General features: G+C 39.4%; 1 protein-coding gene across 12 annotated transcripts in view; it reads left to right on the top strand.

Annotated features, from left to right (window-relative positions):
• LDB3 (LIM domain binding 3) overlaps positions 1 to 14,363 on the top strand; it is a 214,581-nt gene that overhangs the window by 149,144 nt on the left and 51,074 nt on the right. Inside the window, exon 10 of one of the 12 annotated variants that reach the window (XM_039546813.1) lies at positions 1,389 to 2,321. The exons of the other annotated variants lie outside the window; for them this stretch is intronic. Coding sequence (XP_039402747.1) covers positions 1,389 to 1,485 — 97 coding nt within the window. The 3' untranslated portion in view covers positions 1,486 to 2,321. Of the gene's footprint in view, positions 1 to 1,388; positions 2,322 to 14,363 lie in introns of those variants that run through there. 12 annotated transcript variants of the gene reach the window in all.

Raw genomic sequence — 14,363 nt, forward strand, 5'->3', positions numbered from 1 at the left:
ATCTCTTGAATTAATACCCTTCCATACGTGGAGCTGGAGGGATATAACTTCAAAACATTGAGGGATTTCTTAAACTTCATGATTCCTATTAAATCCAGTTGAAGTTGCACAGCTACCACCCTGCACATTGCTTTGAAAAAATACCTCTCAAAGTTGCAGCATCACAGCTAGGGGTATTCTGAATCCTTTTATTTTTATAAGCATAAAGTGGCATTTGAGAAATCATACATCAACAGAGTCCCCTAGAAGTGTTATTTGTATCATATTATGCTGTTAGGAACTGAAGAATTAAAAAAGTTTAAGTACTTGTCACCATTTACTCTGTTTGGGTTTTTATTTGTTTGTTTGTTTGTTTTTTGGGTTTTTTGGGTGGGTGGGTTGTGCTTTGTAAAGCTTGGAGAGTGAAACTAGCCTGGTCTGTTTATTTTCTTTTTCTCTAATCAGTTTCACTCTCTGGCTCTCCTGCATTAATACAATGGTTTTGTGTTTGGATATCAGCCATTCAGGAGAAATGAACTTGTCTGCTTTGAAACAAACACATGCACAACTCATGTGAACATTTTAATTTCCAATAGGTTTTGTAAAGTTCTCTTCTCTGCTCCTCCACCCCCCTTTGTTTATATTTTTAATTTAAAAAACTTGGGGTCTAAACCAGAGGACAGTATCCAGAAAAGGTCCAACCCTAAAAGAAGTAGAACACCACCTGTGAGATGCTGAGTGCCCTTCTCTCCTATTGAAGTTGATGGGAGTTGGGAATGCTTAGATATTGGAAGGAAGTGATCAGCACCACACAGATTCTGCCTCTGTGTTGTTCTGTTTTTAACTCAAATGACTGGAGATACTTATTTAAATACCAACATTTGCAGGATTTCAGGTTCTCGTTGCCTAATCTCTAACAAAAGCAAAAAAGCTATGAGGAAACATTACTCAATTTTGCAGCCGATGGTCCTTATAAGAAAAGCTATAGGCTGACCTAGATATTACAGGATAGGAATGTTTGCATTGATTTTGTCTTGTACAATGTTGACTTTCACTTCCTGCTCAGCTGGAAAAAATACTGAGAGTCTGCTGGCAGGAAAACAGTAGAATTATGCTGAGAATTTCTAGCAAAAGCAGCCCTGTCAAACAAAACCAAAACCAAGGAATACAAATTTGTGTTACATTACAGCTCAAAAATACAAATCTAAAAAGCTTTCCAAAATTTCTCTGGAAAAGGATCACCCAGCCTAGTTTGCCTTTATTTTGGGAGGTAACATAAATCCAAATAAATTGCCATTGCCCTAGTTATAAAGCAGGGGAGTGGTGGCCACATTCCCTAACCCCTTTCTTTCTCCCTTCTTTCTCTCTCTCTGTCTTTTTCTTTCTCTCTCTCTTTCTCCATGCCACAGGGAAAGGTTTGAAACGGAACGTAACAGCCCACGCTTTGCCAAATTGCGCAACTGGCATCACGGCCTATCGGCGCAAATCCTTAATGTTAAAAGTTAAAAACCCACGTGTAACAAATAAATGTGCAAGATATAAAATTACACTAAAGAATTAACTGCTTTCCTGAGTTAGAACCTGGGGGTATCATATATATACATACACAGTAAAGACATAAGATAGGGGTTTTTCTCTGAGTGCCTGCCTTTATTGTTTTCTGTTGCTAGCCTGATATTTCTCCACTCTGACAAAAAAAAAATCTACAAATGATCTTCAATGTAAAATGGATTTCTTTTTGCCTTCTGATAAAATATAACTTTAAAGTATTGATGAGGGAAAGATGTAGCCATTGTACTTTATTTAAATACAAAGAGCAACGAGAGAAATGATTGTCAGATTTTCTTGCGGGTTGAGGGGAGATATACCTTTCCAGAGAGTGTTACTGCTGTAAGAAAGTCAAATTGGAGCTAGATAGTTGGGAAGAAAAACTTACTAAGGCTAGCTGAAAGGTTCTAAATACATAGTCCTTGTAACTTCTTTCAGTATTTAAATAATGTTTCAGATAAGACCGTAGATGTGATAAGTTTATTTTTCTTGGATGTGCTATATTGTTAAGAGTCACTGCTGGCAACATTGCTTATAGTTTTCCCTTTGAAAACAGAATTTGTCTTGGGGAGAAAGATAGAGGTGGAATGAGGCAGCTGTGAGACTGTGAAGAAAAGGGGATTAGGTGACACTTTGTTAGAGATGGCCTAGAAGTAAAAAGAATATATGAGACAATTCATGTACTGAGTTTTTAAAAGCATGTTGTAAGTTTCAGGCAAAGTGCTGCTCATTCTGTATTGCTCTTATTTTGATCCCTCACTTTTTTCTGTATATAGCAGCATGCTTTATCTGAAATAAAAGGATTTTAAAAACTAAAGTAATGATGTGCCTGTTTTACACAAGTACTTTACTCTGGAAAATAAAATAAACCTTGGAAGTATATCAGAAGGAGAGGAAATGTTCTTTCCACAATAGAGAACATTGTCAATAAGCTTTTCCCAATTAAACATAATTCTTACAGATCTCAAAATGATCTGAATTAGAAGGCTCGGTGTAGACTATAAAAGGACAAGAATAGAATTGAACACACAAATTCTGAGTAACAAAAGAAAACAGGATATTTTTGTGGATTTTGCAGGGGGAATTATAATAATTGCACAAATTCCTTTGGTAGTCTGCATTCTCTGAGGTATTGCTAATATTGACTTAGTACATACCTGCTGTGTTGACACGTGGATCATTGCTGGGGGTTAGAATGAGGTAGCTTGTTTCAACAAGTATATTGCGAACATTGCAACAATAATTTTATTTTAAAATATATAATCTGTAGGAGTTGCTTTGTAAAATGCCATAACTATTTTTAAATAATCACCATGGCAATCCAATTACAAATTAAACTATATTATAAATATTTATTAATAATTTTATTTTATGGAACTGCCAAGGGCCAGATTCTGATCTCATTCACATCTGTGTAAATCCAGAGTAACTCCACTAAAGTTAATGCAGTTATTCTGGATTTTCTCAGGGTGTCAATGAGAGCAGAATCTGGTTCAAATAAGTGAAAGTCTATTTCACATAGAAGATTTATATAGCGTTTAAAATATCAATATATAATTTAGTGTATTCATTTTTTTAAAAATGATAAATATTTCAAAGCTAAAATATTTTGCATCTAGTTTAAGATTGAAGTAAATCACTTCTGAATTATTAATACCAGAGTTTAAATGTTAATAGGAATTGTATGCACTTACTATCAAAACACTGTAATGTGTTTGGTTTTATTAGTGCTGTCGGGTGCCACTGATAATGACAGGACTAATGCCCAGAATTTAAGTGCTTTGTATCTAAACATAATTCTCAGTCTTTGTAGATTTTTGAATAATCAGAAAAATGAGACATATAATGTATCATAACAGTAACTGAAAGAAGGGATTGGTCTCCTCTACTTCTTCTTAAATGCACATACAAACTGCTTAATTACCAGAGCCAGAGCCAGATTCAGGGGAGGCAACACATGCAACCAGTTAGTGAGTTGAGGGGCAGTAGAAATAGTTGTCCTCCTCTTCCCTGAAAAACATGCAGAAAACATAAACTAAATAATCTCTAAATTTATCATCATTTAATTCTTCAATTGTTTGTATAGGGCTCATGTAAAATTTTGTGGAAAAATGTAACTCTTCTAAGGTTTGAAATGCAATCCTAGAAATCAGAGATGATAAAGACATATTACTGAACACAATCCATCCCCCATTACTAATGCAAAATTATTTTATATAGCACATATTCTAATGTTTTGTTCAGTCCCATTTTAACAGACCCAAATGATGGGTCATATTCATAAAACCATTTGGAAACCAAATAAAATTATTTCTGTATTTTTTTTTCTTTTACCAATTTATTTTAAAAGGAAAATTCCTCACAAAAAATAAAATAAAAATCTGCACTTCAGTTAATGTTTAGATTGTGTCACAAACCATCCAAAGCCAGAAAAGTCAAGCTAAAGTAGTTTTATGTCATTAACAGATCTTCCGCTTTTTCCTTGTGATTGGGAATTAGGTTTCCACTGTGAAGTGGAGAAGTTAGGCCAGGAGTTGCCTTCTTACTCAGTCCCACTGCTCGAGAAAGTAATGGACAGAGAACTGATGAGATTTTGCAGGGGGCATCATAAAGCGACTAGCCTTGTGATTAAGGCCAGCTCTAGCCTGGATGGGCTCCATCACTAACTTATGCAGATTTTCTTAGTCCATAGTACCTTGCAGGAATCTGTCTGTCTTTAGGGTATACTGTAGTCTTAAACGTGATTGTTTTGTTCAGTGGAGGAATGTTGGTGACAGTGCAGCAGGCTAGCTTCAAAGGATTGTTTTGTAAAGAGCCCCCAGCCTAAATAAGAAGACAAAATGTAGCATGTGGGCAATGATATCCCAGCAATTTTGCCCAAAAAAGCCCAATGTTTATAAACATTTAATGAAGATACAGCCAAGATGGTGCCACTAAGAAATCAAAACCAAAAGGCCTTCCAGGTAAATCTGCTTGTCTGGTTATGACACAGGGAAATGCTCATTTTCTGCTGTGATCTAAGCCTGTTTGATCCCAACTAATCTGTTTCCTAAATACCCTTGCTTTGCCCTCAGCTAAGATGCTCTCTCTCTTACCCTCTTCCAGTGACTAGACTTGCAGCAGGAATACTGACTGCATGCAGTGCATGCTGGTATGGCAAGTGTGTGTTTGTAAGAAACCAGGCTTAAGAACCTAACCTCTCATGCTTCCTGCATGAATGGATGACAAGAGAGATGCTCTGGGGCTACTTTCCTTACTTGCCCCTTCTCACACCCTGCCTATGTGGGAAGGATTTTAAGCTTTTGCTGTATAGTGAATCAGTGAAGAGGTCACTTTCTCTAAAACATGGTTTCTCAGGCACTGTGTGTGAGACAAGTTGGGATTGTATTTGTTCAGTAAGGAGGGATGGGTATGTAGGGACCATTTTAGTACTGCTGGAAATTCAAATACTTCTATATTAGAACTGCGTCTGAATTCTTCATGCAAAGATAGCAGACGTGAGACATTATAGCATACTCAAACTTGGGTTCCTACAAGAGACAGTTTAATTCTCATTCAGTCAAATTCTTCCGTGATGTAGTTCAACTGACTTTATTGAGCTTGCAGTAGGGATTAATTTGACCCTTTAAATGCAATAAGTACAGTGGAGTTAAGTCAGTATATCTGCATCACTCACTGACTGGGACCTGTCACTGTAGTTTCAGCAACTACCTGGGTGTCTTGCACACAATTTTGCTTGTAAACGTGACAAGCTAGAATTTGATGTGTTAACAACCAGTACTAACTCTATGAATATATTGAATATCTGACTGTGGTGCCCTCATTGGTCAGGCACTCAGGACCTCCCCTTCCCAATGTTCTATCACAGTTTCCAGCCCCATACTTGAAAATGAATATACCCAAATCCCACTCTCAGTTGTAAGAACCTGTGTCCCGTTTAAGCTCGGAAGAGCCTTCTGACACACCCAAATCAAGACAAGCACCTTGATCCCCTTTTCTCATTTGCTAAAATCTCCAGTTGTTAGCACCCTCTGACCCTGCCCAATTGCCAAATCTTCCCACCCATGAATATGCTATGTAGACTACTGAAATCCTTTGGTGGAGCCATGTCTTATTTCACAGAGGGTCTCACAAAAACAAAGCCAGCTGTGTAACTAACTCCATCATGCAGGGTACCTAAGTAGAATCAGGAAATAATGAGAATTTCATCAGTTTTATCTTGTGCCTTCCCCTCTCTCCCTTTGACACACATAAGAGTTCCAGTGACCTAAGGATAGTGAATAACTTTGATTGTTTCTGGTTAATGTGGAAACCTGGTTGATGTCAGAGAAGGAAACTAGACCAAAGCAGGTGGCAAAGTGGCACCACAAACTGTTAGTTTTGTGGGAACAATGAATTTATGGCCACTTGTTTCCATGCCACTCCTTCTGGAAAGATGGCATGATCCAGGACAGTGTTGATGTTTATTTGTAATCTGTCCAATTAATATTCATTTAAAATTAGGAATCCATACAAGGTTAACAAAAAGAGTGAACCCATCTTCAAAACAGTCTGTAGAGGGGAGCACATGTAAGCCAACAAACCTCGTCACAGCTCTAGGTCCACCATTACCATCTGTGGATTGAACTGCATTGGAAAAGAAAAGACTGTTCTTCACCTGTCTTTGTCTTCTACATTCTCCTGTTTACCACTGACCCTTCCTGCATGGACTGTAGTTTTAGTTTAATTTTCATTTGTCTCTCAAGTGCAAGTGTTTTGTGTGTGGGTGCATGTGTGTGTCCTCCATTGATGTTGGTAGCTAACGAAGATCTCACTGTAGCAATACTGCATTTCTCTGTGGATTGTCCGAATGCTTGTGTTGCCCTCGGTATGGTAAGGGAGAATTAATTCTTGAATGTACTAAGCATTACATCAAGCATGTCTAATCCAGAGCTTTTCAAACTGTGCTCTGTAGAGAATGGGTGGTTCACAGAGCATTGGCTAGTAGTGCATGGAGAGATGCCTGATCATATAGTACTGGCTCCTCTTCATTACTCTGCTAAATTTAGCTGCTAAATTGCATTAAAGACAGCTAAAAATGTACTAAATAGTTTCCTGATATTTTCCATGTAAGTAATTGCTGTAGTTGCTATAGGAATATCATGCAATTACAAATGGAAGGGAGGAAGAGTAAGAGAATTCACAAGACAATCTCTATATTAAATGTGATCTGTGTTATGAAGGAATTTGAAAACCCCTGTTCTAATCCATACCATTCAGTTTTGGACTTAGAAATTGGGGAAATTGAAAATTATCTGAGGCAGAGCATGAAATTTAGGCCAATAGTGAGCAGAGAAGGTATAAAGTACTTTAGAACTTTTTATTCATGCCTATTTATTTTTAAAGAATTATCACTCATCACTAAGACTTATTGGAACTGATTCTTTTCCCTCTTACACTGGTGTAAATCAGGAGTCAATGGAGTCATGGTGGTGAGAGGGGAATTGAGTCCAATTATGTGTTCTCTAGATTTGAACATTGGCTCTCATTTATCTGCAGCTGTCACCAGTGTAAAACTAAGGCCCTGATCCTGCAATTGGATCCACAGTAGCAGATCTCTATGGCTCACCCAAGGCTGGAAGTAGCCACTCAAGCAGATCCAATTGCAGGATTGGGGCCTTATGCTTCTTCTATATCAGATGGGTGGATAAAGAGGAGAGCTTTCCGAAGTGAATTTCTTTGCTTCTCTGAAATGCATTCTGGGCATATTTCAAACTCCTTCTCTTATTCATACATTTGCAAGCAAAACTGCTTACTAAAGTAACCTGATAAGATATACTGAATTAGTGCACAAAACCTGCCTGATACCAAATGCTTTCAAATATAAGTTAGGACACATATACTTGCATGCAGAATATGTATATATACATCTTGGAAAGGAATTTTAGGCTGTATCTTACACTTATTATGCAATCGCATCTCTTCCAACAATTCTAGGCCTGTTACATGGCTGTGTCCTAATACTACAGCATATTTATGAATGGCACCAAAAACACACATGACAGTTGCTTTAATTTATTTCAGTCCTGGCTGTTGAGCAAATACAGAATTGATTGCTATGTTCTTCAGTTAATGTATAGTAATTTTTTCCTCTTCTGCGTTGGCTCAGTCTGCGCTAACCAGGATGCTTTCTAAGAGAGCACTATTTCCCTAAGGTAGACTTGCAAGCAGACTTACTGGCAGGATAAACTGCAATCAGTTTTAGAGTAGGTTGCTCTACTCTCTTAACTGCAGTGGCTGAGAAAGAGACACACACTGGCTTTCCTCCTCCCCCCATTTTCTGATCACTAAAGTCATAAATTAAACCAGCATGTTAATCACTGTAACTTTCAGCCTTTTGTCCTCTCCTGTTTTTTCCTTCATGTTTTGTGCTGTCTTTGTTATCAAGTTAATGAATAATTACAGTTACAATAATACAACTTCAAGAAATATAGGGATAAACATTAGCACTTCTTTGTGGTTTTGTGCTCATGGTGTCACGGGACAATCCCTGCTCAGACATAGGAACAACCACATTAGATCAGAACACAGGTTCGGTCTAGTCCAGTATCCTGTCCCTGATCGTGCCCAGTACCAGATACTTTGGAGGAAGGTACAAGAAATCCTCTGGTAGGCAATGATAAAATAACTTGCCCACAGGGAAAGTTTCTTCCTAACTTCCACCAAATATTCACAGACAATTCTCCTTGTATTGTTATTTCTGACAAGGAAATCTAACTTGCAGACAAATATATTTATGATAAAATAAGAAAACAATAAAGGATAAATAAACTATGTAAAGGAACAGAGGGGTAGCCATGTTAGTCTGGATCTGTAAAAAGCGACAAAGAGTCCTATGGCACCTTATAGACTAATCTCCAATACGTCTGTTAGTCTATAAGGTGCCCTATAAGGTGCCACAGGACTCTTTGTTGCTATATAAAGGAACAACATAGGAAATTTATTAAGGACCAGATTTTCAGCAAACATCTAGCATATTCTGTATTTCCATTTATTGATATGGGATTTATGTATGTAATGCCCATAAACATCCCGGTTATCAACGGGAAGATAGAACCTTTAATTGCTAGAAATGTAGAACCTGGTAATTTATCAATTGTACTTTTCATTTCTTTTATCTTCAAACCAGGCACCTCAGCCTGTGCTCTGGCTGGTAGGACAGAAGACTACTTAATGGTCATAGAGCAGAATACTGATAAAGGACTAGCTATAGCCCTCATATTCTCGCCCCTTTCGCATACTCTCTACTTAGGTCCAATCTCACAAGTGATGCTGAGTATCCTCAGTCCCCACTGACTTCAAAGATGGGGGATATTTTAAGATACTGGATTGGGATTCAGAACAGCTTGATTCAGTTTCTAGCCTTAGAATCATAGAATATCAGGGTTGGAAGGGACCTGAGGTGGTCATCTAGTCCAACCCCCCTGCTCAAAGCAGGACCAATCCCCAACTATTTTTTTTGCCCCAGATCCCTAAATACCCTTGCCACAGACTTTTTCAGAGGTGCTGAGCACCAACACCTCCAGTTGGAGTCTATAGGAGATGCAGGTACTCAGTACCTCTGAAAATTGGGTCCTTAATCTCTTTCCACTTTAATTCTTCCTCTGTTATACAGAAATAATACTTCCCTACTGCATAGGAATGCTGTTAGGATAAATTCAGTAATGTTTATGTAGCACTCAGATACAACTTTTAGATAATGTTTTCACCTCTTAGCTCAGAGAGCCGATACACTGATAGCACCCTAAAAGTACCTACAGAGAGAAAACATGAAGGCCTCCTACAAAGCCTTCAGCACCTTGCATAATCAGGCTTTTACTATGTATAAGATGCCTGATCTCTGAGCTTGTGACAATGACGGAAAGAGCCCTTCAGTTGAATTTAAAATGCCTGGATATGAAGAAATAGCCACTTAATCACATACCATATTGAATTAAATAGTGCTGAGATATTTAAAGGAACATTTTCAGATTTAAAATAATGTTTTTAAGTAGGAATGTCTTCACTCAAGTTGCTTATACTACTTTAGATTATTACAAATGAAAGACTTTTTAAAGAATCCTAATTCACGTTTCACCATTTACGGTATTGGGCTAGTGGACCTTTTGCATTTCATTCAACTTAACCAATGTGGACTAGTTAGTTTCCCTTTCACTGATAGGGTCTCACACTCCAGCACAGAGTTCCAGTTGCAAACACTCCAGGGGAAAGTTTAAATCCAAACTTTTTTTGTTTTTAAAAGAACTGTTCACTGGATTTTTTTTTAATCTGTAATAAGCCCACTCTTGCTCCCATTGAAGCCAGTGGAAGCCAAGGGCTTGTCTACACTTACAAGGCTGCAGCAGCACTGTTGTAGTGCTTCAGTGAAGATGCTACCCACACAAATGAGAGGGCTTCTCCTGTCAACGCAGGTAATTACCTTCTCTGAGAGGCAGTAGCTATGAAGCCCTCCCATCAACATAGCACTATCTACACCAGGAGTTAAGTCAGTATATCTGCGTCACTCAGGGGCATAGGTGATGCTTAAGGGGGAAATCTGTGTGTGTGTGTGTGTGTGTGTGTGTGTGTGTGTCAGGTGCCCCCCAGATTTCTGCCTGGCCTGCTGGGGGGGAGGGAAAGGGTCTCTGTCCTTCTCCTGCTGTGCTTGCCTCCTGGCATGCTCAGCCCCTGTCCCTGGCAGCTGGGCCCAGGCGGGGAGCGGAAGGGGTGGGACCAACCACTTCTCATGCCGCCGCTCTGGGTCACTGCTCTGTGCAGCACGGTGGCTGCCTGAGAGAGAGCCCAGCTGGGGAGCTGGCAAGAGCCACCCCCCAGCCTAAGCCCGGCTGCCAGAGACAAGGGCCAAGCGAGCCAGAGCACCCTTCCCCTGACATGTTTCTGGCTCACTCAGCCCCTGTCCCCAGCAGCCAGACCCGAGTGGGGAACAGCCCATCGTCAGCACCACCTCCCCAGCCAGGCTGTTTCTTAGGCAGCTGCTGCGCTGCACAGGACAGAGACCTCCCACTCCCCGCAGGTAACTCTTGGGGCGGGGAAAGCACGGTGGCCCCAGGCTGGGCGCAGGCCAAGGAGAGGTCACACATGGGGAGGCATGAGTGGTCTATGTTAAGGGGTGTGGATTTTCTACATCCCTGAGTGATGTAGTTATACCAACATAAGTTACTAGTGTAGATCAAGCCTCATCATACAGTTCAAAGTGCAGGAAGGCAAAATTAGAGGAACTTTAATACAGCAGCACAGGTGGGTTCTGAGTTAGGGAGCTGAGCCCAGAATAAAGATAGCAAAGCAGGAAGGAGAAGTGCAGAATAGCTCTGACCCACATTTTTTTTCTATATTCCAAAATTTATTTCTTTTATTTTCAAATCTGTCCTCTCTGTATTTGCGTGATTTTAGAGTAACAGTGAGGAATTAGTTTTGTTAATTCTGGAGAAAGTCTAACATTCTCTTTTTAGGAGTGAGTGGAAAATGTGCTTAACTTGAGTGCTGGTTTAACAATCTCTTACATTTGGTTTCTAAGAGAAAAACACAACAGTAAAATGTACTGTATGCTGTTCAGATTCTCTAAAACCCTTACTAAAGCTCTCTATAGTTCATATCCTTTTGGCATTCGACAGAAAGTAACAAGTGTGTTTTGTAAATGTGTATGGCAAACATGTATTGCATTTTGTTACCTAATTTATTAAAATTCTTAAGCTTGATAGTTTAGTCCAGGGGTCGGCAACCTACGGCCTCCGTTAAAATATATTACCGGCACGCAAAGCCTTAAATTAGAGTGTATACATGAAGACTCGGCACACCACTGCAGAAAGGTTGCTGACCCCTGGTTTAGTCGGTGGGTTTTAAAAGTCTTATTTCAGTTCACTCGGTCTGTCTTCATGATCATTTCATGCATTGTATTATCAAACATCTCCTAATTCCAACTATATACTGAACTGTGTAACTGAGACTAACAGTAGAATGGACAAATATGTTCTCTGATGCACATATGAAGCTCCTACTGAAATCTGTGGGAGTTGCCACCATTTTGTTAGAGGGGACATTATACAAGGCCCTACTATATAAAGCTGGTTCACCTGTGTGGGGGACAACAGGGACTGAAGAAAGCCCAGGTTTGAATCTCTCCCTGATAGCCCAAAACTACTCTCCACCTCTATAATCATATTTGTGTGTCAGCCTGTATAATCACAATACAAAAATAGTTTAAATCTCATTTGGTCAAATTCTTCCGTGATGTAGTTCCACTGACTTTACTGAGCTTGCAGTAGGGATGATTTTGACCCATTAAATGCAAGAAGTACAGTGGGTTTTAGAAAGCAAATTAAGTTCAGCATTCCCATAGTGGAAAGGGTTAGAGTTTGGTCCGTTTCATCTTCAAAACCCTCTGTCAATACTCTATACCAATAGCTGAGTCCAAATTCCAGTTCAGCTGAGTCAACTACAGGAGTTGTTCTCATTCACAGAGAGAAGAATAATCTCTGATGAAAATGTGTTGTGTGCGTTTGAGTTTCTTTTCCCTTTTCTCTCTGCTCTGAATCAGTTCCTTTTCTCCTGCTTTGTTCTGTGGAATTGTGTTTATTATAATTGTTCCATACTTCTCTCTCCTTTAACTATCAGAACTCCCCTGCCACCATCATTAAGCAGTGCCCTACACTTGCACAGTCAGTGAAAGAGTGAGGGTGAAGTGCTGACCCCAATGAAGTCATTGGGAGTATTGCCATTAGTTTCAATTCAGCCAGGATTTCGCCCACCTCTGCTGTAGCAGGAGAGGATGAATCAGGTTAACCATAACTGCAGTGGCCTAATGCTACTAGAAGCCTTATCCCAATTGCTTGTCTTTTGGTCTGGACTATGCATTTTTTTTTATAACCCATTTTGCTATACTGGAAATAAATCACGCTTCAGATTTTTCACGCTATGAGTTTGTTTTTTAATATTCTTGCATGACTTTGGTTGTTGGTATATTATTTTAACACTTCTTTTCTTTCCACAGACTAAATCTCTAACATATTTCCCCCCCCATCCCCTTTTTCAGCCTGGCTACTTGATATATTACATTCCAGTGAACTCACAACTTGGTCATCTATAGAGCTAGTGTTTGGTTTGTCATCACTCTAGAGAGGTGAACTGATCCAGCTTCACATTTCTTGGGGATTCAGTTTTAAGCCAGTATCTTCCATTCTGAGCACTATGACATCCTTATTAAAGGCAGACGAACTTGTTCTGCTTGATTTCTGACATTGTGGGTTTTGAAAGCTTCCCTTGGACTCATACACTTTTGAGTTTAGGAAATATTGTGAGAAGGAGAAAAAGGAGAGACAACACAAATACAATGAGCCAGACCCACAGCTGTAAATTAGAGTAGTTCATATGACTTCAGTGGCACTCCACTGATTTGCACCTGTTAAGGGTCTAGCTTAATATATTTATATATAACATACATGCACAGCAGCCCACCTTATGGAGAGACGGGAATGGCTCTTCTATCTCTACTATGCTATCCACCTTCCCTTTAGCAAAATAAAAAACAGAACCAACAACAACCAACACACACACATACCACTTCCTAGAGGGGAAACCTCCTTCACTAGCACACTTCCTCCTTGGAAAATGAAAATTCAGCAGCTGCTATCAAGGATTTCTGTTGTCCTAAGGGATTCAGTCAGGGCTGGCTCACTGTGGCTATAAGAGGAATCGTACTTTATCTTTCTATCAAGTACCTTTGAAAGCAAATGGCTTCTTAATTAGTATTGTATTATTAAAAAACCTATATCCAGATTAGAAACAGTCAAACAGTATATAATCAATGGTAATAAGTATCATATACAGAAATACTCAGTGAAACTTTTTAAATACCATAAGCAAAGTAGAAAAATGACTTGGCCTAACAAATTAGTAGATTTAAAATTTACATTGCATCTTTTTTTACTCTTAGGTGCCAGAATAAGCATCCCTATTTGAGATGACATTTAAGCATATACTGTACTTAGTACAGTTCTTAGTAGGAATGGATGTAAATCTATTCTTAAGTACTTTCCTGAATCAGGTCCTAACAGATTTTAATAAATTGAAAAATTATGTTTCAAAATTATAAGATGGAGGATTAAAGTCCTTCTAACGGTTATACACATCCTTAACTGTACTCATATAAATAGTCTCATTGACTGTGCTGAAAGTAATCTGAAGCTTATAGTTAAGCACATGTATAAGTGTTTGCAGGACCAAGGCCTAATTCTGTACCATTGAAATCTGTGGGTGTCTTGCCATTGACTTCAATGGGAATCCTTCATTTGACTTAAATAGATGTTAGACTGGGGCCTTAGTGTCTTGTCCTTCAGCTCCTGTGTGACTCACATTAAAGTAAATTGGAGTCTTATATGTGTTACAAGTTCAAAATGGCACCTCATAAAGGCACTTGCCAGCTCACCCCTCCAAGTGGCTCTGTGCCTCCTGCTATCTCTTTCCCCAGCACTAGGACCATGGAGTGGAAAGCAGGGCTGGAGTCGAATGCCTCAGATGCCTTCCCTTCCTTCGTTGTCCCCCAACATGAACTTGATACTTTTGGGGGAGGAGGAGAGTAAAGGCTTGGTAAGGAGAGGAGAAGAGGAATCTGACAAGAGTCTCTGTTGCATGTAGCCTCACTGTGTTGCTCAGCTCCAGTTGAGCCCCACACTGCGTAGGCACAATCCTAGGCTTTGTCCCTTAGGGCCTATCTGGGCAGGATGAATTGCCTCTTACACATTTTTAAGTGAGCCCAGACATGTAATGCAGCCCATCTCGTAGGAGTCCCTGTTAGCCATTAA

The sequence above is a fragment of the Mauremys reevesii genome, linkage group 7, assembly GCF_016161935.1.
Source record: "Mauremys reevesii isolate NIE-2019 linkage group 7, ASM1616193v1, whole genome shotgun sequence".
In the NCBI taxonomy this organism is placed as follows: Eukaryota; Metazoa; Chordata; order Testudines; family Geoemydidae; genus Mauremys; species Mauremys reevesii.